At 35.1% G+C, this 26,404-nt stretch overlaps 1 protein-coding gene across 1 annotated transcript in view; it reads right to left on the reverse strand.

Annotated features, from left to right (window-relative positions):
* The window catches only part of LOC107713699 (high affinity cGMP-specific 3',5'-cyclic phosphodiesterase 9A-like), a 37,710-nt gene that overhangs the window by 1,637 nt on the left and 9,669 nt on the right, over positions 1-26,404 (reverse strand). Inside the window, exons 9-28 of the mRNA XM_016519286.1 lie at positions 25,784-25,846; positions 25,185-25,270; positions 25,024-25,072; positions 24,758-24,831; positions 24,558-24,636; positions 24,351-24,448; positions 14,241-14,311; positions 14,059-14,136; positions 12,971-13,014; positions 11,013-11,067; positions 10,798-10,868; positions 8,359-8,443; positions 6,438-6,498; positions 4,860-4,934; positions 4,438-4,524; positions 3,575-3,679; positions 3,080-3,162; positions 2,093-2,249; positions 732-845; positions 532-636 (exon numbers count right to left, since the gene is read on the reverse strand). Coding sequence (XP_016374772.1) covers positions 532-636; positions 732-845; positions 2,093-2,249; positions 3,080-3,162; positions 3,575-3,679; positions 4,438-4,524; positions 4,860-4,934; positions 6,438-6,498; positions 8,359-8,443; positions 10,798-10,868; positions 11,013-11,067; positions 12,971-13,014; positions 14,059-14,136; positions 14,241-14,311; positions 24,351-24,448; positions 24,558-24,636; positions 24,758-24,831; positions 25,024-25,072; positions 25,185-25,270; positions 25,784-25,846 — 1,640 coding nt within the window. The remainder of the gene's footprint in view (positions 1-531; positions 637-731; positions 846-2,092; positions 2,250-3,079; positions 3,163-3,574; positions 3,680-4,437; positions 4,525-4,859; positions 4,935-6,437; positions 6,499-8,358; positions 8,444-10,797; positions 10,869-11,012; positions 11,068-12,970; positions 13,015-14,058; positions 14,137-14,240; positions 14,312-24,350; positions 24,449-24,557; positions 24,637-24,757; positions 24,832-25,023; positions 25,073-25,184; positions 25,271-25,783; positions 25,847-26,404) is intronic.

Raw genomic sequence — 26,404 nt, forward strand, 5'->3', positions numbered from 1 at the left:
GATCCTCTGCAGTGAATGGGTGCCGTCAGAATGAAACAGCTGATAAAAACATCACAATAATCCACAAGTAATCCACACGACTCAAGTCCATCAATTAATGTCTTGTGAAGTGAAAAGCTGTGTGTTTGTAAGAAATAAATCCATCATTAAGGTGTTTCAATGTTAAACCGTTGCTTTCGACCAAAATATGGATCCATAATCCATAATCGCTTCCTCCAGTGAAAAAGTCTGTTGTCCTCTCACATCAAAATCCACAGACATATTTATTTAGAGAGGTTTTGGACTGTTTTCACTTGTAAACTGTGTTTGATCTGTGCATATTTCTCTCCTGATTCAGACAAGACGACTTTATCAGCTGTTTGGACTCTCATTCTGACGGCACCCATTCACTGCAGAGGATCCATTGGTGAGCAGGTGATGTAATGCTACATTTCTCCAAATCTGTTCTGATGAAGAAACAAACTCATCTACATATTGGATGGCCTTAGAATGAGTAAATTTTGAGAATTTTTAGATGAACTATTTCTTTACCTGCATGAAGTACTCCTCCAGCAAACAGTCCACCCACGGCTCAGCGACCTCCATCGGCCGAACCTCATTAGAGATGTCACAGCACTTGATCAACACCATCTTTAGCTGTCACAGATATAAACATGCACGTTTAATAAGCTCATCACAGCACATTTTTGTAGGTGAATACAGATACTGTTAAATTAGTTCAGAAAGCTCACACAAGTAACATGCTCCTCATTAGTGAAGTCAAAGTAATCCACTTTCTGTTTGAAAGAGTCCAGAATCTCTCCATGTCGGGCCATGTCTGTGGCCAGTATCAGGTTGATGGTTCCCTGTCAGAGACAAAATAACAGACCAAATCATTATTCATTGTTCAAAGACAAATGTATTAAGTATGTGTGCACAAAGCTCAGTTTAAAGGCCAGAGGCACACCTGACGAATTTGTTTGAAGGCTTCAGGATCAAAGTTGGCAAAGATGTTGCAGTCAGACTGAGAGAATATCTGGAAGGCCACGGCACAGTGATGGTTCTCCAGAGGAGAGATGTCATTGTACCTCACCGCCAGCTCTGTGCGTGCGTTAATCTGATACCTGCAAAAGCGAGGATGGTGCTGTGTACAGGGTCCAAAACACTCGAAAATAAAAATTTTACTTGCATCTGTTGTCCATGAGGCAGCACATATGTAGAATATGTCGAACACAATGACTTGTGTAAGGAAAAATCACAAAAAAAAAACCTCAATGTTCAAAACACAGAGGTAGTGTGATTTTTTTTAAATGTTTTTAAAAGAGGTCTCTTTTTTTCACTAAAGCTGCATTTATTTGATTAAAATACAGTAAAAATACAGCAATACTGTGAAATATTATTACAATTTAAAATAACTGTTTTCCATTTTAATCTATTTTTTAAAATCTATTTTATATTATTATTATTATAAAAAAATATATATATTTTTCATTTGAAATAATTCCAGTGCTTTGGGGTCAAAAATATATATATATACCATTTAAAATATTCGGGTTGATTTTTTGGGGGTATGATTTTTTTTTTGGGGGGGATGATTTTTTAAAATGCTTTTTTTGTAATGTCTTTCACCTGCATTTATATGATTAAAATACAGTAAAAATAACAATATTGTGAAATATTATCACAATCAATTTAAAATAACTGTTTCTGTTTGAATATATTTTAAAATGTAATTTATTCCTGTGATGCAAAGCTGAATTTCCAGTATCATTACTCCAGTCTTCAGTGTCACATGATCCTTCAGAAATCATTCTAATATACTGATTTGCTGCTCAACAAACATGTTGAAAACAGTGTTAAAGGGGTCATATGACGTTGCTAAAAAATAACATTATTTTGTGTATTTGGTGTAATGAAATGTGTTTATGCGGTTTAAGGTTCAAAAAACACATTATTTTCCACATATTGTACATTATTGTTTCTCCTCTATGCCCCGCCTTTCTGATGGTTCCCTGTCAGAGACAAAATAACAGACCAAATCATTATTCATTGTTCAAAGACAAATGTATTAAGTATGTGTGCACAAAGCTCAGTTTAAAGGCCAGAGGCACACCTGACGAATTTGTTTGAAGGCTTCAGGATCAAAGTTGGCAAAGATGTTGCAGTCAGACTGAGAGAATATCTGGAAGGCCACGGCACAGTGATGGTTCTCCAGAGGAGAGATGTCATTGTACCTCACCGCCAGCTCTGTGCGTGCGTTAATCTGATACCTGCAAAAGCGAGGATGGTGCTGTGTACAGGGTCCAAAACACTCGAAAATACAAATTTTACTTGCATCTGTTGTCCATGAGGCAGCACGCACATATGTTATGTCGAACACAATGACTTGTGTAAGGAAAAATCACAAAAAAAATAACTCAATGTTCAAAACACAGAGGTAGTGTGATTTTTTAAAAATGTTTTTAAAAGAGGTCTCTTTTTTTCACTAAAGCTGCATTTATTTGATTAAAATACAGTAAAAATACAGCAATACTGTGAAATATTATTACAATTTAAAATAACTGTTTTCCATTTTAATCTATTTTTTAAAATCTATTTTATATTATTATTATTATAAAAAAATATATATATTTTTCATTTGAAATAATTCCAGTGCTTTGGGGTCAAAAATATATATATATACCATTTAAAATATTCGGGTTGATTTTTTGGGGGTATGATTTTTTTTTTGGGGGGGATGATTTTTTAAAATGCTTTTTTTGTAGAAGTTACGCCTTTCTTTGCGTGAACATTTGGGCGGAAACAAATTTTTTTTCAGGATTCTTCCATGAATAGACAGCTAAAAAGAACAGCATTTATTTAAAACAGAAATCTTTTGTAACATTATAAATGTCTTTAATTGCATTCTTGCAATTTAATGCATCCTTGCTGAATAAAAGTATAAATGCCTTGTCAAAAAGTAAGTGTATATTAAATAGAAATAATGCAAAAATAAATATTTATGGCTAATATAAAGAAATATATATGGCTGGTAAGAAATATTTATGACTGGTAATATAAATGTTAGTGTATATAAGCACTTATGAATGATGGCTCTTACGTGTTGTTGTACCCAGGATGATCCAGGTCATGACACACAGCTGCTGTCATCAAAATAAGAATATCTACTTGTGTGAACTTTTCCTGAAAAACACAGAAGCACAGCAGAGTAAGACTCTTTCTATGTGTGCGTGTTGACCGTCATCATGAGGCCGGGTCTGCACACGTATCCCAGCTCTCCTACACTGGTAGAGTAAGTCATTTGTCCTCTAATAGCTCGGCCTGTAATAGCTCAGATAATTAATCCAAAGACCTCTTAATACACGTCCATGGCAACAGCAGCACAGAGAGGCTGAAAGCATCTTCACAGACGCAGAATTGCTTTTACATCACTCATTTATCACTTTGCTATCTCTCAGTCTCTTTTATTCACCTCCCACTTCCCTTAAATCTACCTCTGATGCTCCAGATTTCCTGAACTAAAGAAACAGGTTGCTGTAGAGCAAAAAAAAAAAGAGGTGTCTTTAAAACATGAAGAGACAGAAAGTGTCTATACCTGTAGGTTGCAGAGGTAGATCATGCTGTACATCATCTGAGTGACGCAGAAGCAGTGACGGAAATTATGAAATGGATTACTCCGGTAATTGTCATGGATGCAAAGCTGAAAGTGGAGAGAGAGGCAATCATTATTTAATTTGATGTCATTTTATTTTACAAAAATATATAATTATAATTAATTGTATCACACATATAATTGCACGGAGGCTGATGAAATCACCAAAAAAAATCACATAAACGTTTATTGAAGGAGGGGCCTGAGATATATAGATAGCAATTAATATATAAAATATATAACATATACAAATTATATATATATATATACTCTATATATTCTTAAAAACAATCTCTTGTGCTGTTTTGAAAATCCTTTATTTAATTTGTTATTCCCAGCTTGTAAATCTCTCATTATGCTATATTATCACCAAATCTTGAACTCAATTTTTTTGTCAATTTGTTTTCTTTCAATTAGCACAGGTTTTGTCTTTCTTTTTTGGAACTGACTGATCGTAGAGCACTGATCTGAGCTTATACACTTCAGTTTTTAAATGAAAAAAAAACAACAACATTATTTGTAGATAATTCTGACAATATTCACTCATTAACGGAGGTGCATAAGTTCAGATCAATGAACAAGTTTCAAAAAGAAATACAAAATCTGAAAACAATTTGACAAAAAGATTAAACACCACAAGTGTAACAAGGTTGGGGAAACAAATTCGCCCAAAAAGTTGTTATACCCAGTGTGAGCAAAGTCAGTAGGTTTTAGTCCAATGTGACAACAGTATTTTCAGGAAAAAGAAAACCTTCTTCAGGTAAAAAAATGACCTGAAGGATTATAATTTTATAGTATAGTCTTACCAGCCATCTTTTCAGCGTGATGGGGTTAATATTTAAGTCCTTCACCAGCCCGAGGTCATGGTACATATGCTCCAAACAACTCAGCATCTTAAAGTACAAAACACTGATGATAGTATCTTCTGCAGTACAAAAAATGTGGTTTGGCATGTCAGTCGTTTTCACCAAGTGTCTATCACACATCTTGTGCATTGGTGCATCAACTTCAGTAGAACTTTGCGTCTTTCATTTGGCCGATCCTCACCTCGTTAGGTTCCCATTGCCACACATCGAAGATTGGCTGCCTCAAAGCTTCTACTGTCTCCTGTGAGAGGTGGTACTACACAAGCCCCACAAACACAAGCACAAGCAACAGATGCAGAAGAGAGAAAACAGGGCGAGAGAGAAGAGGAGGAAGACAGAACAGTGGCATGTTAGACTCTTACCTCGTTGGACTCCCACAGCCAGACGTCGAAGGTGGGTTTTCTGAGGGCATCTATGGTTTGCTGGGAGAGCATGTACTGCAGGTGACAGAGCTCTCAGTTAACCCCCGATGACCAACGCCTGGCTGTGGCCATTGCGTACATCACATTCACATCTATGTTCAACATACCGGTTTTAACCCCAAATAAGAATTCTTTCTTTAAATGTAAATTCATTATTATTTACTCACATCATTATTTACACTCTCATTTTCATGTCATTACAAATGTATGCTCTTTTTTGTGAAATCCACACACAGCTCTTTTCCAGTTTATAGTGAACACAATAATAAAGCGTCAAAAAATAATACCATATGTAGCCCATAATCTACTATATTCCAAGTCACATACCGAGAGGTCAATAATCACAATAATAACCTCAGTGACATGAAATTGATATTTTTCAATCTTAATGTAAATGTAGATAGGATTTGTTGAGATTTCAATAATGACTACTTTTACATTTCTTTTATAGGCTTTTGTTGCCGTTGACATCACTGAATCATCAATGAGCTGACTTTAACTTGAAAAATGGACAAATTTATTATCCTCTTGCATTATTGACAAACTATTTTCCTGTTTGCCGCTGTAAAGCTGCTTTGACACAATCTGTATTGTATAAAGCGCTATACAAATAAAGGTGACTTGACTTCTTGTTGTTGTCAACAAGTCAAGCCTGACTGGCAGAAAAGAGCTATGTGAAGATTTTAATAAATAAATAAAACACATTTCTTTTAATAATTATTAAAAATAGTCTACCATTTAAAAGTTTGGAGTCAGTATATATATATATATATATATATATTACTTTTTGAAAAAAATTAATACTTTTATTAAGCAAGTACACATTAAACTGATCAAAATTAAGTAAATACACTTATATTGTTAAAGATTTCTATTTTAAATAAATGCTGTTCTTTAGAAATTTTCTATTCATCGAAGAATCCAGAAAAATTTTTTAGACAAAAATATTAAGCAGCACAACTGTTTACAGTATTGATAATAATAGAAAAATTTTCTTGAGCACCAAATAGCATATTAGAATGATTTCTGAAGGATCATGTGACACTGAAAACTGGAGTAATGATGCTGAAAATTCAGCTTTACATGACAGGAATAAATTACATTTTAAAATGTATTAAAATACAAAACAGTTATTTTAACAGTATTACTGTTCTTATTGTAGTTTAATCAAATAAATAAAGCCTTGGTGGGCATAAGAGACTTCTTTAAAAACATTAAAAAATCACAAAATTTTGAATGGTAGTGTATATTTTCTTTTAAATGTTTTGTAATTATTTTGTAGATATTTCATGAGCATTTTTTTATCTTTATTTTTGGGCGAACTATCCCTTTAAACTTTCCTTAATATATCCTTAAACATAAACCATGTGGCTCTCTAAAGGATAAACCTTGAACTCTGATTACAAACCTTGCTGTAATTAAATGGTACTGTATATGCTGTCCTATATCATATTATTAAAGCAGAATAAGTACACAAAATAATAAAGGAACCCATTACAAACACATCTGCCATTTTACCTTTGGGTATGAAGGCACATCTCTGCGAGGAGTTAACTTCTTGTTGTCATCTAGGAAACTACTGCAAAGGTAAAAAGCACTGAGAGCTCAGTTGCTTTAGTACAGAACATGCCGTGCATTGAATTTTTTTAAGCACCATGTCAACATCTCTCAAAGAGAGTTATCTTTGATTCATCTAGATTAGAATCTGATCCTTCACTAATAAGAGAGCATTGTGAGAGCCATGTCAGCTCATTAAGACTCAAAAGGGAATAGACTTGACCTCATCTGTTAGTATTTTTAACAAGAGCTGACTAAGACAACACCTGGGCTGCTTCTTAATTCTCCTCTCATTAAAGCTAGCAGCATGAACAGTGCTATCAATAACCTGCTATAGTTACTCCTTTGTGAAAATGAAGTACACTTTAGCATGTTTTTAAAATGAGTACTTTTTTAGGGCACTTGATTGTATTTTGACTCTTTTCCCGCCATTGATGGGATTTTCCGTCATTTACGACACAATGCTTCCCTGACACTTCACTGTTATATGGTAGGGGGCGATGTCACACATCTTCTGAAATAGTACAGAATCTCCAGATCCAAAAACAAGTGAAGAAGAAGCAGAAACAAGCGAACTGAAGAAGCATTGCTTACGCTTGTATCTGATGCTATCATCAAATTTTCAACGGCATATAAATCAAAACAGCCTAACAGTACTGAATGAAATGTGGTGTAGGACTGTGCAAGCTTTGGGGGTGTTGATGGACTCAATTTACTCCATCTATATTCTGATCATCGTTCTGAATCTGATCCTGTCATAGTCTTTGAAAAAATAAAAAAACAAAAATTTCTTAGCTTTTCGTTCAAAATGCTGCTTTTTTGATGAGACTTAACCTCATTCAAGTGTTGATAAAAAAGGATTAAATGAAGCTAGAATAAAACGGTTTATTTTGTTTAAAAGCAGAAGCTCTGTTCTTTCTTTTGACATATTGCATGTTCAGATATTCATACAACAAAATATTCTGGGGGCCATGAAATTTGTAAAAATGATCAAAAATGCTGGCACTGGCTGCTAACTTAAAAAAAAAAAAGATTAGTGGGGAAAGAGTTAATTAATTAATTACATAGTAATAGAATTTAATATTATTTATGTTTTAAGTATATAATTTATATTAAATGCAATTAGCTGGACTAGAGTGTTTTATTTTTGACCCACTTAAGTAGGACTAAAGTACATCTTGTATGTAATTTCATAATTACTTCTATCTTTTAAATATGGTTAAAATGTAGCCAACTGCCAAGCATTTATCATAAACTAGTATATACGTTACTGTCATTTGTATGGAAATGTGTACGTCATGTATTTAAAAATATTTGTAATTACACGTTTGTTGAAGTTGTACATTTAAAAAATATTAACATTAAATGTAATATCGATAAGACGCTACAGTTAAAATCAAGTACTTTACTTTACATGTGCTTTAGTATTATATACAAATTGTATTTCTTCATATTTTTGTAATAATTTGAAATTATTACAAAGTGCACCATTTACAAGTTAAATTACTTAAGTGTGTTAAAGTCATGAATCTGTACTTTTTTAAGTACACTGAAGTGGACTTTTTTTATTCATATTATATTATCAAATACAATTATATTAAACTTATACATCACCTAGAAACTCATATTTTTCACCCTCACCCTTCCAACCACCTGACTTCATGTAACTTTTCACAATAAAATCATTTCCTGAAGGATAAAATCCAGTCTTGACCTACATTTTTTCTCATTAAATATCCTGTTTTACTTGGAAACACATCAGATTACAGATGTAAAATCAGTTGCAAGGCGCTACTGATATTTCCAGATATTTATACTGAGCCTTTATTCAGTTCAAAAATGCCGCTCCAACATCTCCAGAAAAAGAAGTGAGGTCACTGACCTGTTGTTCCTGGAGGCCATCTCCTCCCGCAGCTTCTTGATGTCACTGCGACATTTCTCGATCTCCACCACCTTCATCCCCTCCACTGAAGAGACAGAGGAAACACACATAGTGCATACAAGTATGACACATAAAAGATGGTTTACATATTTCAAGTGAGCCAAACACAGATAAAATATGGAAATGAGATGGTGAACATGGGTTGCAGCCGCAGAGTTTTTTTTCTACGCACGATTTTCCTATACAGACTGCTGAGCCATAAAAAGTACATTTGACACCCGTCACTGTCTGGCATGTTTCCCTCCATTGTCCAAAACCATCCTGCTGGTCTGAAGTGCAAGCAGCTTTGTCATCTATTTGACAGCTGTTTTTATTTACATCTCAAACCTTGGTTGTGAGGATAAAGATATGTCACACAACCTTTCCATGTTGGCAGCTGTCTAATTTAGCTGCTTCTACCAAATAATAGATGAATTTCGAGCCAAAGTACTGTCCAGTTTGATTAGACACACGGCCTCTGCACTCACATTGTATAATTTAATTAGTGTAATCATATACATCATATAATCTCTGGACTTCCTGCTACTATTCTGTTTACAGGCCATGCACAGTAATAAATCACCTGAAATGACTTTCTCATATCCTCCTGGCATAATGTGCAGAGACAGCTCATTTGTACAAGAAAGTCGTAGGAATGTAAACACTTGCATTATTGAAACACAGCACTGTTTGACTGATCATTCCATCCAGTCCAACACAGCAACATTGGCTTAAACAATAGCTGCGTTTGTGGCCATTTGACCAGCCAATGACAGAAAAGAGGAGTATCTGAAAACAATCAGTATTGTTGCAATTTAGTTTATTGATGCAATCAGGGAACCTATTATCACAACCTCAAAAAGGCTAATGCAAACTGTTGCATTAAATGTATTTATTAGTTGTTGTTTTTTTAAGTCAAAACATCTGTTTTTAGGGTGCTATAGATGTCGAATCCAGCACAGCCCAATTTAATCTGATAGCAGAAAAAAGGAATCATGGGAAAACATAGCTCCACCTACTTTACACAAATATGCAAGGATATATTCAAATGTTTAAACAAATGAACTCATGACAGTCATGCTTATAGGAGCAATAAGAGCAAAAAAAAATGAAACTGTGACCTAATTTTGTATTTTACATGTTCTGTTGAAACTCTGATGGTACACAGCACCATGCACATGACGCTTCAGCAGGGTACAGAGCCTTCTAAAATATACAGTGTGAAAGGCTAATGAATAACTTTCCTTTCTAAATACAGTTGAAAAGATCAGAAGTGCCTTATAAATGTGAATGGCATGCAAGTGACAAAGTAAATAGATCTAAATCTACACCAAATAATGTAAATAATAACTTACATTGTTCTCATAGAATTTTATCAAAGAGACTAAATAGAAGATAGCGAATGAGTGAACAGAAAAGTTAAGTAATAGGTAACCTATGAACTGGAGAGATCCCATAATATCCATAAAGCGCTATTACGATTATTAGCCTGCATCAAAGCACTTAACCCCAGGTCACTCACTTTGGATAAAAAGAGTTGGCCAAATGATGAAACAAAGTAAGTGTAGAGTAATGACAATTTTCAGATGTTAGAGGTACAAAACACAGGAAGCCAAATAAGTGGATCTCAAGAAAACCTGTAAAGAACAGGCCCAGGTCACATTTCAAATGAATGAATGAAAAAGTAAATAAATAAATGGGAATGAATAAATGAATGAATTAAAAATACATAAAAATAAATAATAATGCAATTAAATAAATAAATAAATATTGTGCATAAATAATTGACGCCTATATATTTATATTATACAAGTTATTTTTTCCTTTGATTTTGGAGTGAAGATTGACCTGGACACGTTTCGGGTGATGCACTCAAGATTCTATGCATGCTATTGTGTTTCTTGAAGTTCTTCATTAACAACAATGAATGTCTCAGAAGCCAGGTTTCTAAAAAAACACTGTGCACAACAAGCTCATCTGTTAATGACAAGTGCATGACATGTGACCTGTGTCAACTACAGGCATCATCTGCTGTAGCGCTAAATCTTATAGGATATATTGCACACAATAAATAGCCATCATTGGCTATTTGAGTTATCAGCTGTGGTATGGAAGGCTTCTTACATGAGCCACTTATATAAATCAAACACAAAACATATCTACTTCCTCATATCATGATCCCTAATGCAAAAGATACTACATGCTGCACTGGGTTCACCATAATGTCACCTATAATGCACTGCTGATGTTGGAAGCACTACAGAATAAATTATCAGTAATTGACAGAGCGCAGCATTCAGAAATGGTCTTGTTTGTGAAGATTAGAACTCTGCTGAAATGAAATTTGAACATGAATTCTGTCCATTAGCAAAACACTGGACAAAACAGTTGAAAACTCACACTCCACTCTCTTCTCCAGCATGGCTAGGCGATTTGTCACCTCAGTCTTCAGTTCGTTGATTTTAAATGCCCTTGGAGAGAAGATGGAGAGAAATATACAAAGATCATTCATCCTTGCAATACCAAAAGGTATTCAAAATTCAATCAAAAGAAGGTCATAATGAATTAGCTGAGAGATTGAACATAAAATACAGAAGCAGAGACGGTGATAATACCTGGAGAACTGCTCTGCTACCTGGGTCAAAACATTCTGGAAAAGCTCCTCTTTATCTGAGAGATGAGAAAACAAGCCACATCCATAATCATGGCCAAACACTGATGTATGAAGTGTTTCACATATCTGTGTTTCCTCCTGTCAGCCTAAATAAAATAAGCAATAAAGATGTACAATGAATAAAGAATTCTTTAAGAATATGAAGATGAAGAAGCAAATCCCAGTTTTCTTGATAATTTCACCTGCTCTTGTATCAGAGAAACTGTGACTTCTTACACAATCTTGACAGCTACAATTATAGAGAGTGAGACCTCATAAACATTCACACTTTCAAATGTAGCTCCACTCACTGTCTTGATCAAAGTTCAGCCTAATAAAAGGACCTGAGACACAATAACGTCCTATTGGCTGGCAGTCATTGCAGCTCGAGGTTTGGCAGGTTAGCGTAGTCACTGATGGTAAACTGACATTAAATTGATCAAAAGTGACAGCAAAGACATTAATAATGTTACAAAAATCAGCATATTAGAATGATTTCTCAAGGATCATGTGACACTCAACACTGGAGTAATGATGCTGAAAAATTCAGCTTTGCGTCACAAGAATAAATTACATTTTTAAATATATTTAAATAGAAAACAGTTATTTTAAATTATAATAAAATTACTGTTTTTACTAGGCTATATTTTTGATTAAATAAATGCAGCCTTGGTGAGCAAAAGAGACTTCTTTCAAAAACATTTAAAAAATCAGACTGACCCTAAACTTTTGGACTGTAGTGTTTATATTGGTAAGATTCCACTACATTATACTCTGCCACTCTGCCAGTGTTTTCCCATGTCTGCGGTCTTTCACATCTCAGCTCAGGATAGTAACCTGTAAAGTGTCCTGTGTGTGTTCTCTCGTTCCATCAGCCAATCAATGTTGACATGATGCCATTTTCTTGTGACTCCAGAGTCATTAGTTATATGGAATTTAGGTTCAGGTGACTGGCTCAACAAAGCCTGCCAAAAATGGCAGACTTTTTAAAGGTGGGGGTCATCTGGGGGTCCCACACCAGTGAAGCAACAAAAGATGGTCACATCAACATAACCAGGCTATTGCTGCCTTCATGCCCTCCAGTGCAGTTCCTACTCACGTTTGGAGGTTGTAATTATGATTTGATATGCTTATGTGATTTTGTTTGGAATTAAATGGGCACATTGTGCAATTTCATATTTCCTGTTGTCTTTTTTTATTTACTGACAAAGGAAGATTTTTTGTGTACTTCTTTTTTTACAAACAACGACAATGAATGAATGCATTTTTTCTTCACCAACAACTCACAAAATTTGCAATTAAAGTCTGCTCTGATACAGCACATTTTGCCAAATGTAGTCCATGCATACAGAAAATGTGCATACTATGCGTAGTAGCCTATACTCTATAATGCAGAAACAGTATCATGGTAGTATGTTGTTCCAAAAACACCCACAGTATTTGTGCGTAATTGATAGGATATTGAAAAGCCAAGTAGAAAAATATATTATGTTGACAATAAATCTACTAAGAAACAGTCTTGGAATGCAGATGAATCAGAGAATCTGTCCAAAAAAGGACCTTGTATATCTAAGTTTGCTTTGAAATCAATAAAAGATTATAATCACTTCTCTGCTCATGATAACACATTTAAATTGAAAAGACTGCAGTCCACCCCCGCTGCAGGAGTGTTCGCACAATGAAAAATGGAGTTGCTCTTGTGAACACACGCAGCTTTCCGCACACTCCATTTATGGAGATTTGAGAACATATGAGTTATAACTCCAGAGCTGTTTCAGTCTTTATAATAAAACAAACCCCGTTTCCCATTTCAACCGGAATGTAAACACTATCAGTGAAAGCACAGCGCTGTAGATGTGATTCACACATACAAAAACATTCAGGGTAAGTGAAATCCCATTCAGAACATCTGACACTTACCTGCAAGTTGTCCGCCAGTTATTGGTACCACTTTGTACGGTGACCTTCAAAAACACCAGGACAGACAAACGAAGTTACAAAGCAGTTGGCGCCACACTAAAACACGTCCCCTCTCCCTACAGGACAGTCCAGTAACTCCTCATGAGAGCTGCAGTTTTCTGTAGCATTACCATCCAAGATGTCTACTCCTCTGGCAGTCGATTGTGATTGTGACAGTAAATGGGTACATGGTTCTCAAAGAGTAACTTCCCCTTTATCTATATCTGGCCGCCATCCATTGTTTGTCTAGCATGTAGGGCAGATCTCCATATAACCAACAGATAAGGCTCAGACAGTAGGCTAGTTTACTGGGCTTCTCACCTCTGAATGTTTAAACAACGTCTTTATGTTTCCCTGAGTGTGTCTGCAAATTGGCGTTAAATTGGATCATTGGTTTTATACTATAAACTCTCCAACATTTAGTATTTAACAAAAAAGTTACTGCTAAGAGAGATGAAATACTCTAAAGAGTTTGGCCATTTTAATTAACCTGTAGAAAAAAAGGTCTATATAAAAAGTAGTGAAATGACTTGTTTGCTTTATTTCTTACCTATAAAAACACCATATGGTGGACCATTTGCTATAAAATCAGTTTTAAAGGGGTCATATGACGTTGCTAAAAAAGAACATTATTTTGTGTATTTGGTGTAATGAAATGTGTTTATCTGGTTTAAGGTTAAAAAAACACATTATTTTCCACATACTGTACATTATTGTTGCTCCTCTATGCCCCGCTTTTCGTGTTTAAACGAGGCATTTTAGGAGGGCATGGACGAGTCTTAACTTGTATAAAGAATATCTCTTTGGGCTTGAGACTTTAGTCTTTGCAACTTTAGGGATCTTATCTATTCATGAACAGCTTGTAACACTCCAAAGAGAAAGGAAAACTTGAAATCGCATCATATGACCCCTTTAAGAGATTCTGACTAAATGAAATGTTTTGACATTAGTGTGTGCAACTGATTCAGAGGTATGCATGTGTATAAGGCACTTTTACAGCTAAAAAGCATTGGATTTATGTTTATAAATGGGATGGAGGGCTATGTTACCTCTCTGAGTTGTTTGGCATTGTGGGGTCAATGGAGACCATTGCTCCTGTTGAGTCCAGAAGGGAGATGGTTGTGTTCCTGTCAGCAGCAGATACATTCTCTAAATATGGGAGCACTTCAAAAGTGGAAACACTTCAATTACACACACACACACACACACACTCACATATATCGTACTGTACCTGGAGAGCCCTGTGGCAGTGCAGAATAACTCTTTTATATCACATGGGCTGCAGAAACGGCTGAAAACCACCTAAAAGAAACAGAAAGTCTGATCAGTGTCTCTAAAATAAACTGAGCTTATTCAGTTAGGGCCACTTTTGACTTAAAATCCTGAAAAATAAAACTTCTTTATGCTATGTTAAAGATAAAACGATCTGATCATGACCTTGATCAGCCTGTGGATTTTGGTATGGTGGTGTGGATTTTTAATATCATGTGGAACGATAATGGCGTGTGATGGTAATGACATTTTGGGGCCTTGGACTTGCCAATACAATAAGCTGCATGTCAGTTCATGTCACTTCACTTGGAACTTAAAATAAATTTGTTTTACGAATAAAAATGATCAAATACTGAACATGTTGGTAATGACACCTAATAAAGCTTCTCTCAGACCATGATGATGTTTCTGATTTTCAAATGGTTTCTCTGATGTCTTGGCAGAAAAAGGCTCCCTTTTCATTTTCATTCCAACAAAACCAAATATAGAGAATTTTGCAAAACCTCAATATTTTTCTAAAATGTGTGGCATGATGGTAATGACACCATTATAAGGGACAGCAGTTCTTTGTTATAAAATTATTACATTTTAGGCATAAATGCATAAATGATTGAAATATAATTTTTACACTCTAAATTCCCAGATTTTAACACTTTTTAAAGGGGAAGTTAAAAATTCTGGGTGGGTGGCAAGATCATAACAGAAATCTGTCAAAATTAGTAAAAAGGTAATTAGTGATAATAATAATAATAATAATGCATTTTGATGATTTTTAATCCATTGTTTAATACTATAATGATATATATATATATATATATATATATATATATATAGCAGAATCAATGACAATGTGAAATCAGTCTGAAGAATTCCATTTGAAAAGGTGAGTTTTAAAGTAAATTTCTTTAAGATTTTAAACATTTTATGAGATAAAGAATACCTTTAAGCATTAATAAATTGCATTGTGAAATCTCAAATTATAGGCTTGAATGCAACATCAATGCATAAAATATGTAGACTAGTTGTTGTTGTTTTTAAGTACAAAAGTACAATTTCAAAGATTATAACACTTTTTTTTAAATTGGAAGTTAAAAATGCTGGGTGGGTGGCAAACTCAAAAAAAGGAAAAAGTAATTACAGACATAACAATAATAATATTTGAAACTTTTTTTAATCCCTCCTTTAAAACTATAATGATTGCTTTAAAAACCGTTAAAAATCACCCTACAAGGCAGAATCAATGCGACTATGGTTATCTTCATAATTTCTATGTATGATGCTGACCATCACAGTTGATAGTTTATCGATTATTTGAGACTCTGCACACAGCCAAGGCCAAGTGCTGTCGTCCATCATTTGTATGTAGTGTCAGTCCTGACCCTGAGCACTCTGACCCACTTACAACACATGTATATCTATCATCAGCAGGCACAAGACAGCAAAAACAGGTGACAACACAAAAAAGACAATGAGGGGGGTGCAGCTGACAGACCGAGCGAAGGAAGAGGGAAAGAGAAAGAGAGAGAACGATAATAAGACTTCGAGCTGCAAAGACAGATGAGAGTGAGCAAAAGGGTGGGAGAAAGAGGGAGAACTGGGGAATTGTTCCATAATACTATTGCAGGTTCTGAGTTCAAATATGAGAAATACTTATTAGTGTCCAAAAAAGGGGCTACTAATTGTGCACTTTGTCAAAGATGAAACATAAAACCCACAACTAACAGCCTTAGAGAATAGAGATGATAAAATGATGTACCACCAACCACGGTGCAAAACTCTGTTATAATAGTTTCATTTTAGCAGTGGAGCATCTAAATACAGTTCTCTGAGAAGTTTCTAGTATTTTCAGGACTGTAGAGCTGTAATTGAATACCCACTAAAAAGCCTGAAGACATGCAGTTGCACTAGAACAAAAATGATATTTCACCACTTCTCCTGTCGTATACACTGTGTGGGTGTATGCATACACACAGATGTGCTCATTAAAATGTCCATTTGTTTTTCATTGTGTTCTAAGCTTTTAAATGCTGATTATTTTTGTTTTTGTCCCATTGTCAAGGCTGAACAATGGCAGGCAGATGGACATTTGTAACAAACAGAATAACACCATAAGCATTGTATGACTCTAATAATGTATGCAAAACACACTAATTTGGTGCAAGCAATTATTTAGTCCCAATTTATATTAGTTTATGCATGTATTGTTACACTGCATGTAATCACACGCGTACAGAAATAGCATGCATCATAATTTGCACCCCATTGTAAAAAGTGCTATTATAATAGTATACTAGTAACAAATAGTATTTAAGCTTACTTTTATTTTACAGTGACACTTTGTAGAAGCAGAACTGAATATCATGTCATGCATTTTAATGCACACTGTAAAAAAGGTTTTTCATTTTCACAGAAAAAAAAAAAAACTTAAAATGCTATAGTAAAAAGCTACTACTATATATGGTGAAAGACTCCTTTACAAGTAATTTTACTGTAAAATCTGTCAAATGTATGGTCTTTAGAAGTTAAAACTATGAATTACCATATAATTTAAAGTGCAAAACTGTAAAATGATATTTCCAGAAGTGTAATTAATATTTGTTGCATTATTTTCATGTCAGGTGTGTTTCCCTGATGGCATCTTGTGTTTGTGCGTATGACCCTGTGCACTGTCTGTATTGGCCATGTTTTATGAACAGGTCACTTACGATGAACTCTGATTCATCATGTGGTTTTCTAGTATACCACCTGTATTATTGTGGTGGTTATCAGTACATTCTGAGATAAAAAGCCAATTTAGGTAGTTCAAGTAGACGTATATCATTACGTCAATTGATGAAATCCCTGAAACATTGCCAGTGAATTTCTGGCCTCTATTTATTTCACTGTAAATTTAACAGGATATTTTTTAAAAAGTGCAAGCACATACAGTAGTAGTTGAGACACTTAATATAAAGTGTGACCAACAAACTAGAAACTGATTGTCACTTGGATACCTGTAATTTAACTGATAATATCTCAACCATACCAGATCTATTAATTAGAAACATTATTAAAGGCTATCAGACCGGCTGTTCACTTACAACCTCATGACAGAGTTGAGATTTTCCCGAAAACATGACCCAGCGTGAGTTTTATAATGTGGTGAAGCATCACATACTGGCTACTCTGTGTGTAAAAACTAATAAAACGTTTTATGAAGGCAACCTGGAGTCATTAAAAAGAGGGTGTGAATAACAGTAAGAGTGAAAATGTACAGTTAACAAGTGCAGATCAGTGAAAATGATTCATATGACTAGAATTCTTAAAAATTTTGTTATAGGTGAACAGTAAATGCAAAAATAGAAAAGCTACAATGTAACATTAATAATCTCCAAAGAGCCATATAGTCAAATCAGTCAGTCATTTCTGGCTGTTTCATTTAATTTTCTTTGAAGATGTTTTAGGTAAAGAAAAAGCTTAAGCATTAATAAACTGAACTGCTCCATCTCAATCTACATGTAAATTTAAAAATTCTAAATTTGAATTTAATCTACTGTAGTTCTCAAATATTCATTGGTAAATAATAATCAGTTGTTTACTGTATAAAATGGTAACATGGTTCAATATTCAAGGTTGTACTGACAAATAAAATATACAGTGATTAAAAAGAGACTTACTTCAATATTTAAATGTTACTTTTATGGATTTGTACAATTTTAATATGATGGTGTATATATATTTATACATTCGTAATATTATTATATAACCAGTTTTAAAGCGATGTTACCAAAAGAGTCATATAATAAACATGATCCTATACAGATACTAAAGCAGCTGAAACTTTCTGAACAGTTTATTCGTTAATGTGCTTTCTTTCCGTCATGCATGCAGTGAGAGTTTGCGCGTTTTACCTTCTGAGTCCGTCCATCCACGTCCAGGTATATCATCCGATACGCCGAAGACGCGCTGCCCATCTCGCTCCTCTCTCTCTCCGTCCGCTGCCCTGGACTACCGGCTTCCGTTCGTTCGGTGCCGCCGTGACAGCCCTAGTATAAACTTCTGACCGTTTCTTTGAACTGGAACGGATTTAATAACGCAGATACTGTGTTTCTCATCGCCACTGATCTCTCAACTCGTCGCCCCCCCATTCACTCCCACTAGCGCGCGCTCTCCTTATGATCTCCATAGTAACCGAGCCCCACAAGGACGCGCGAGGATGCAGTGTGTGAAACCTAAAGGGTCATGCAGCAGCAGACATTATATTTGGAATATTTTTATTCCAAATATGGAAATAAAATGTGTTCTTTTTAACATTAAGTGAACATAAATGTGAATTTTAAATAATTCCACTATTTTTGTTTTAGCAGATTGCGCACACAAAATATAGACCTACCAGGTTTTTTTTTTTTTTTTTGGTCTTTACTTTAAGTTGCACTAAGTATTTTGTAATGCTATTAATGACAGAGTGCAAATCTAGATCTTCTAAACCCCTTCTTTACCCAAATACACTATATAAATAAATATATTGATATAAAATACATCTATACTAATGGCTTATATTTTAGAGCTGTCGGGACGGATTTCGCGGGAAATTGCATGCATATCCATCCTACATTGGCTCGTTGGAAAAGATATTAAGGTTGTTGTTCTTTTTCTGTCATAATTTACGAAAGAGAAAAATTGACCATAGATTATTAAAAACGAACTTCCGGTGAATCACTATTGTTAAACGAAAATAGCCTAAATGTTGCTATTTCTGATATTTCACATTCATCCGGGCGATTGAGCCGAAAGACAACCAGAACAATGTTCTTCCGCAAGATGCATGCAGTTTTATTTTTTAACCGATGTGTGTGTGTGTGTGTGTGTGTGGGTGGGGGGGTTCAATAAAATGTTTTATAATATTATGTATTACATTTAAAAAAAAATGGTAATCAGTTTTTTATTTGTGCTCAGTATCACTTTCCCTATTAATCCTTCCCTTTAATGTACAAAAGCCAGCTCCACTGAAGAAATAGCCTACATTTTTTAATGAACTATACTTTCAATGACATCATCCTCCTAGAAGTGACGTCACTTTTGGTGGGAAAACAACAGCACAAAGATGATTATTAATGGATTTGATGAATTCTTTAATTCCTTAAATAACAATAAAAACAAATAATTTTTACTGTAAGGACCCTAATGTAACGTGAAAACTGCTGATACACGTGATGACACGATAATGAATTCATGAAGGTTAGTCTGGGTTGTGGGCGGTGAGGTGGCAAAATGAACACACGGGTTCAGCACTAGAGTCATTCAGGGGAAGCTTTTTTACTGCATAACAGTAAGGACCCTAATGTAACGTGAAAACTGCTGATACACGTGATGACACGATAATGAATTCATGAAGGTTAGTCTGGGTTGTGGGCGGTGAGGTGGCAAAATGAACACAGGGGTTCAGCACTAGAGTCATTCAGGGGAAGCGTGTGATTCCCTGTGGCAAGTCAAATGATTCATCTGTTATACTGTAATGACCCGAGCGGTGAAACATGCTCATTATACTCAATTATATGCATGTATGAATTCACACACCGTGGAACACTTAGCCCTTCAACAGAGAAAGTGTATCTGTTTTGTTCTCACTGACTGACTGCCACCTGTCTGTGTGTGTGCACTGATGAGGTGTCACCTGCACATGGACACTCAAAGCACTCGATGACTCACACTGACCACTTAAGATGAGACCGGTGTCTGTAGAATATCTTATTATCTAGAGCTAGAGCTCGACTGGATATTTATTTTATGTAAAAGAAACAGAAAACATATGTGACAATGGTTTCTACACTTTCTGAACAATAGATTTTCATTTTTGTTATTAGGCCTACTGGATAAGAATTTTTCAAAATCACTTTGTAGAGAAATGGTCAGTGCACTGAATATATATTAAATTCTGTATTATTATTATTATTTTATTTTACTTAATTCTGCATTAACTGCATTCATAGCTGCAACATCGGGGGCATGCGTCCCAGACCTTCTGAAGTTTGAGCGATCGGATTTAAATCCATCTTGAAAGCGTTTTGGAGGGCATTTACACCTTGTCTTTTCACGATCGGATAGCTATTTGATCAGAGAAAAAGCAAAACAGGCCCTTTAAGACCTGAAGCGAGTCAGAAAAGGTAAAGAGTTGTGAGAAAATACCATGCGTATCAGATCCACATCATGTTCACTAAGCAGTCAAAATAACCTAACAGCTGCTGTGATGTCTGTTAATCAAAGAACAAAAGAAAAAATAGGAAATAGCTATAAGGATTCATCAATATTTAATTTAGAATTTAGTGTTTATATAATTGTATTCAATTTCTGTACATTTCCTACTTGCTGAAGTTTATTTATTATAATGGGTTTATGTGAAGATTATTTTAAGTTCACTTAAATTAGAAGATATTTTTGAAAAGTCTAATAAAAATTAAAATAGATTGCTCTCAATTATACTGTAAATTGTATTTATTTTTTTAATCGATTGACATCACTAATAAATTCATACAATGTTTTATATTATATATATATATATATATATACATACTTTATATTAGTATTCTTTATTGTATTTATGCATTCATGAATCTGTGTGTATAAAATTATTATAATGTATATAATTAAAAAAAAATTCTTTAAGCACATAGCTTGCACTGTCAAAAAACGAGGAAGATGTGTTGCCTTTTGTGTCTGCTTTATTCAAAATGTCCTCTTTGTACACGCAGCAACACAGTACAGCTAATTCCCAAAACTCTATTTGTTCCAGGATTCTGTAAAGGTACTGATAATAACTTACAAATGAACACTCCCATGACATATCCCTATACAAAATCACCAATAGAAAGAAGGCACAATGTATTTTCTCTCATTACACCAGGGAACTACCCATAAATTATACAGATACATTCATTTACCTAGAGTATGTCGTCCTGTAAGAGCAAATGTACACGTATGATTACATAAGAGGTCCAGCTTTATAGCAAGCATCTACATGTGCCTCTAGCTCTGCAGAACGACACAATCCTACAGTAACCTGAACATTCAAATAGACACTTTAAATATTTATAGCTGCAGAGGCAGGTGCGGGTCCTAAATGCGCACATACAATTATAATCAAGGAGACGCTTTGGGTTTGCTCACAGATCATACAAACCGAGCTTGATGGGAACATTTTAAACCTGGAAACGGAAATGATTTTAAATTTTTCATACTGCATCCTACAGAGAAAGCAAATTATTATGTTGATATATCTTATATTATTAATATAGAACAGCTTGAAGTCTGTTTGTATATGAATGAATAGTGGTCTGATAAACACGATTGCTAACCTTCCGTCATACTGACTCAAAACACAACATTTATTCATTAAGTCACAGGCCTGCAGTGAAAAAATAAATAAATATACAATTAAATAAAATAAAATAATTTGTCATAATTGGCTAGTGGATCTCCCATATATAAACACAGGATAAGAACCATTAACATCACCACAGTAAGACACAGAAAACAGTCCAAATATAACATTTTCTCAACAACTAACAGGATTGGCTTTGGTTTATAGAAAGGCAGATGAGATTTATAATATATTATAGATTTAGCATTTATATATATATATACACACACATACATAAATAAACTGACAATCGGCTATGCGCTCTATGGGCCTTGTTTATGGAACACGATCACAACCAAAATTCGGTGTAAATCATTCTTAAACTATTCTTACATAAATTGTCATGTTCAATTCGATGTGACAATTCATGCAAGAATGGATTTATGAACTATCTACAGGGACATTTGTTCTGCGTGTTTAATGAAGGTGCTGTGTGCCCGGCGGGGATCTAGAGTAAAAATGATACTGCATTTATTTGAAATTCCCCTTGTTAGCAGCAAAGGGAGGCTACTTTTGGTTGTGCAATTGTGCATTATTTAACTGGAGGGATATTTAGGCTTGATCTCGCATTGAGGTCACGTTCATTTGTTTGAGTACAACCAAAGGACCAATGCAAGCAGAGCTGTAGGTCCAGACTGAATCTTCATGATGAACTAGAGAGAAAAATATTCTGTAAGAAAATATTTCCTTAAAGTTGCTTCACCCTAAACTGATGATTTCTCATCTGAAAAAGGAAATGAAATGTCTCTGTGCACAGTCCATTTTCTAAAACTGAGGACTAAGCACAGGTTTCAGTCAAGTTTTGGTCCAGGGTAGGAAGTGGTCAGATAACATACTGTAACTGTTGAGAGATGAACATTTATATCCAGTGCCCGTCACTGCTTCTCTCGCTCAGTTAGTGCAAAGTACTCAATGTTCCTTCAGTCTAGAAAGAAACCGACAAAACGACTTATCATCAAAACTGTATTTATAAAAGATAGGAGGTCCCCTGACTGGCCATTGATTTGTAAGTGTAACTAACTAAAGAACAAGAACAAAACAACACTCACTCGACAGAGACTCCCGGCCGCTTCCTATGAGAGCAAAGCTCCTTCATCACAAGTCTCAGTAAAAGCTGAAGAGCATACAACCATTTTTGTTTAATTCTTTTTGGATGTCATAACTGTGTGTGAATTCTTTAGTTAATTTATCACTTGTCTTAAGTGTACGGTGTTGTCAAACTGTATTCACCGCAAAACTTGCTTCTCTATGGGGAAGTAAAACTAGTTTCTATTCTATGTTCACATACAACAATTGATAGTGACCGTTTGTGTCCAGCTCCAAAAAGGCCAAAAAAACCCCAATAAAATAAGCATTACGAATAAGATATTATTGGTACTTCTGTTGTATTGACAAAGCTGCTCATTTTCAGAAAAGAACTTGAATTTGACATAACTAAAAAATGTATATTCATTATAAAAAATAAAAAAAAAGAAATCATAAAAAATTTTTTTAAATCACACTTTTAAAATTCCATTGTGTGACCATTAAAACCCTGGTTCTTAAAATAATAACAGCAGCTGTTAAAGGGGTCATATGATGCGATTTCAATTTTTCCTTTCTCTTTGGAGTGTTACAAGCTGATTGTGCATAGATAAGATCCCTGAAGTTGCAAAGACTAAAGTCTCAAAACCAAAGAGATATTCTTTATCAAAGTTAAGACTCTGCCACGCCCCCCTAAAACGGCTCGTTCTAACACGCCCCCACATATCTACGTCACTATGTGGAAATATTTGCATAATGCCGCCCAAATGTGCACGCAAAGAAAGGCGGCGTGGTTTCAGTAACCGCAGTTAGTGTTGAAGCAGCCATGTCAGGGAGACGCTGTGTGTTTCTAGGCGAAAGCAAAAGCACTTTATTTGGCCTTCCGAAAGTAGATGCATTTAGGAATCTTTAAGATCACTTACAACAGAACAGCAATGCATTTTATGGACGACCGTTTCGTGAACCTAGGAGAGGAGGTAATTCTGACTTTGCTATGACAATCTGGCGCTTCTGAATCAGCTACTGTTTTGTTATTAGTTTAAGTATTTGCTATTGACTGTTCAAATGCGGAGTTTTGCACATCGTGTGTGTGTGTGTGTGCGCGCGCGGGGCATTAACAGTATTTAACAGTAACAGTAATGCCCCTTATATGGTAAGGGGCATTACATTTCCGACAAGTGCTTGCGGTGTTCGGCAAATAATATGAGAAATGTCAGCTTAAATCTACATTTTTAGCTACTTTAGGTTATTTAAAAGAGTGTTTGTTATTAAATAAATTTATTTAGAACTTGTCTGGAAGTCTTCTGAAACTATATACTAACTATGTGTGAGAAACAGACCAAAATGCAAGTCTTTTGAAAATGTAGGATGGAGAATAAGATTTGAGAAAACCTTCCGTGCAAAACAACTCAAATTTCAGCCTGTTTCTCAGATTGCATGGCTTCAGGTGACTTGAAATGTGCATGGGGTGTATGGACTACTTTTATGGTGTTTTTCGATTCTTTTAGGAGCTTGATAGTCTCTAAAAACTGTATGGAAAAAGCAGCATATAGGGTTTTCAGGAAAAAAAAAAAAAACATTTAAGGTTTTTATTTGAACTATGCTTTCAAACCTCTGAAATAATGCAGTCGGCATCTATTTTCAACTCACCAGCAGTGCTAAAAAGTCTGCAGTCATGAGCATGTAAAAGACCTGATCCCAGCCTTGTGAGGACAGCAACCCTGCCAACAAAGGTCCCACTGCAGCACCTGCAGAAGATGAAAGGTGCAAGAGTGACCCCTCTCAGCTCTACATGAGACAGCACCACAATAAAACATCAATGAGTGGCTGGAGATATAGCAGTTATAACACTCTTACCAACAGATCCAGTGCCATCTATAATAGCTGTAACTGTAGACAGAGCCCTGGCATTGCCCTTCAGACTCTTGTGTGTACCCTATAGATAAAAAAAAAAATAATAATAATAATCCATCAGAAAAAAACAGCATGTGACATGTATAAGCATAATTATTATGCAAACACACATTAGACCTGATACAAAGCAGACACACACTCACCAAGTCAGCAGAGACAGCTGTTGTGATGAGAGCATACGGTCCATTGACTAAACCACCACACACCAGCAGCATGCCTTTATAGCAAATAACATGCAAACATCAGACCGCATAATTACCAAGCATTTTTCTTTAAATATAATAGCACATTAAAGTTGGCATCAGCTATCCACTGTTAATCTCATTAATTCTCTCATTTGAATCAAAGCAACAGTGGTCAAAAGCTCTTATGTAACACTGAAAGGCAACATTAGGATTGGATGTCTTACCGATAGTGGGACCCAGGCCAAACTGACTCATCATAGAGAAGCCGTAGAGCTAATATAAACACACACACACACAAACCACTGTCAATAGCGAGATAAAAGTGACACAGCGAAGAGTCATTAAATGCACAAGCTTCCTGTATTTGATCAGCAGAATGACATACTGTGGGCGCAGCCAGCAGAAGCATCACAGCACAAGTGGTGGCCCTCTTTCCCATCTTATCAGAGATCACTCCAGCCAGGATCCCTCCTACACAAACAAACACAGAAATACTTAAGGGTCGTGATTTGTTTTTTCATCACTCTGCACTGCTCTTCCGTAGCTTTTCTATGTAAACATGAGGTAGACAAACATGATTGATTGTTGCAGACTTCTCATCTTTTGTAACATTATAAATGTCTTTACGGTCACTTTTGATCAATTTAAAGCATCCTTACTGAATAAAGGGGAAAAAAATCTTACTGACCCCAAACTTCTGTATAGCAGTTTGATAACATTAGATATATTTGCATGGTTAGCAGTGGACAGAACAGTTTCACGTCATTTAAATATTTGAGTGATGTTGAAACATGGATTAATATGAAAATACAAGGTATGACATGTCCTAAACAAGTCAAGATGAATATGAACTTGTTAAAAAGGGGTGTTATTAGACACGTCACAATTTGTGTCATTATTAACCGATAAGTGGTCACATGCGTATATACTAAACATTAAAAAAAATAAATAAAATAAAATAAATAAAATAAAAACACTACATACCAACAATGCCTCCAACATCAAACAGAGTTGAAAGGTCTCCAGCTTTCTTGGCATCAAGGTGAGCTGAGAAACAGTAAATACATCTTAGTCACTGTGATATATTAAAGGAATAGTTCATTCAAAAATAAAAATCTGCTGAAAAATGTACTTAGCCACAGGCCATCCAAAATCACCAGTGGATCCTCTGCAGTGAATGAGTGCCGTCAGAATGAGAGTCCAAGCAGCTGATAAAAACATCACAATAATCCACAAGTAATCCACGACCACAGTGCATTAATTAACATCTTGTGAAGAGAAAAGCTGCATGTTTGTAAGAAACAAATCCATCATTAATGCGTTCTAACTTTAAACCATTGCTTCCGGCCAACATACGAGTCCATAATAATGCTTCCTGCAGTGAAAAAGTCCATCCCCTGTTGTGGTCTCACATCAAAATCCACTGATATATTGGTTTAGACAGGGATTAAAGCAAAAAAAATAAAAAATCTTTTGACTGAAAATTTTCCCTCAGCCAAGCCCCATTCCACAGCCATACCTGTCACACACCCAGTTTAAGAGCAGTTTTTTCTTCTCGTAATTACGAGCACTTGTCCTCCTAATTTAAAAAATGTAGGAGCACCT

Source organism: Sinocyclocheilus rhinocerous, unplaced genomic scaffold (assembly GCF_001515625.1).
Source record: "Sinocyclocheilus rhinocerous isolate Xijiao unplaced genomic scaffold, SAMN03320098_v1.1 scaffold2584, whole genome shotgun sequence".
Taxonomy (NCBI): domain Eukaryota; kingdom Metazoa; phylum Chordata; class Actinopteri; order Cypriniformes; family Cyprinidae; genus Sinocyclocheilus; species Sinocyclocheilus rhinocerous.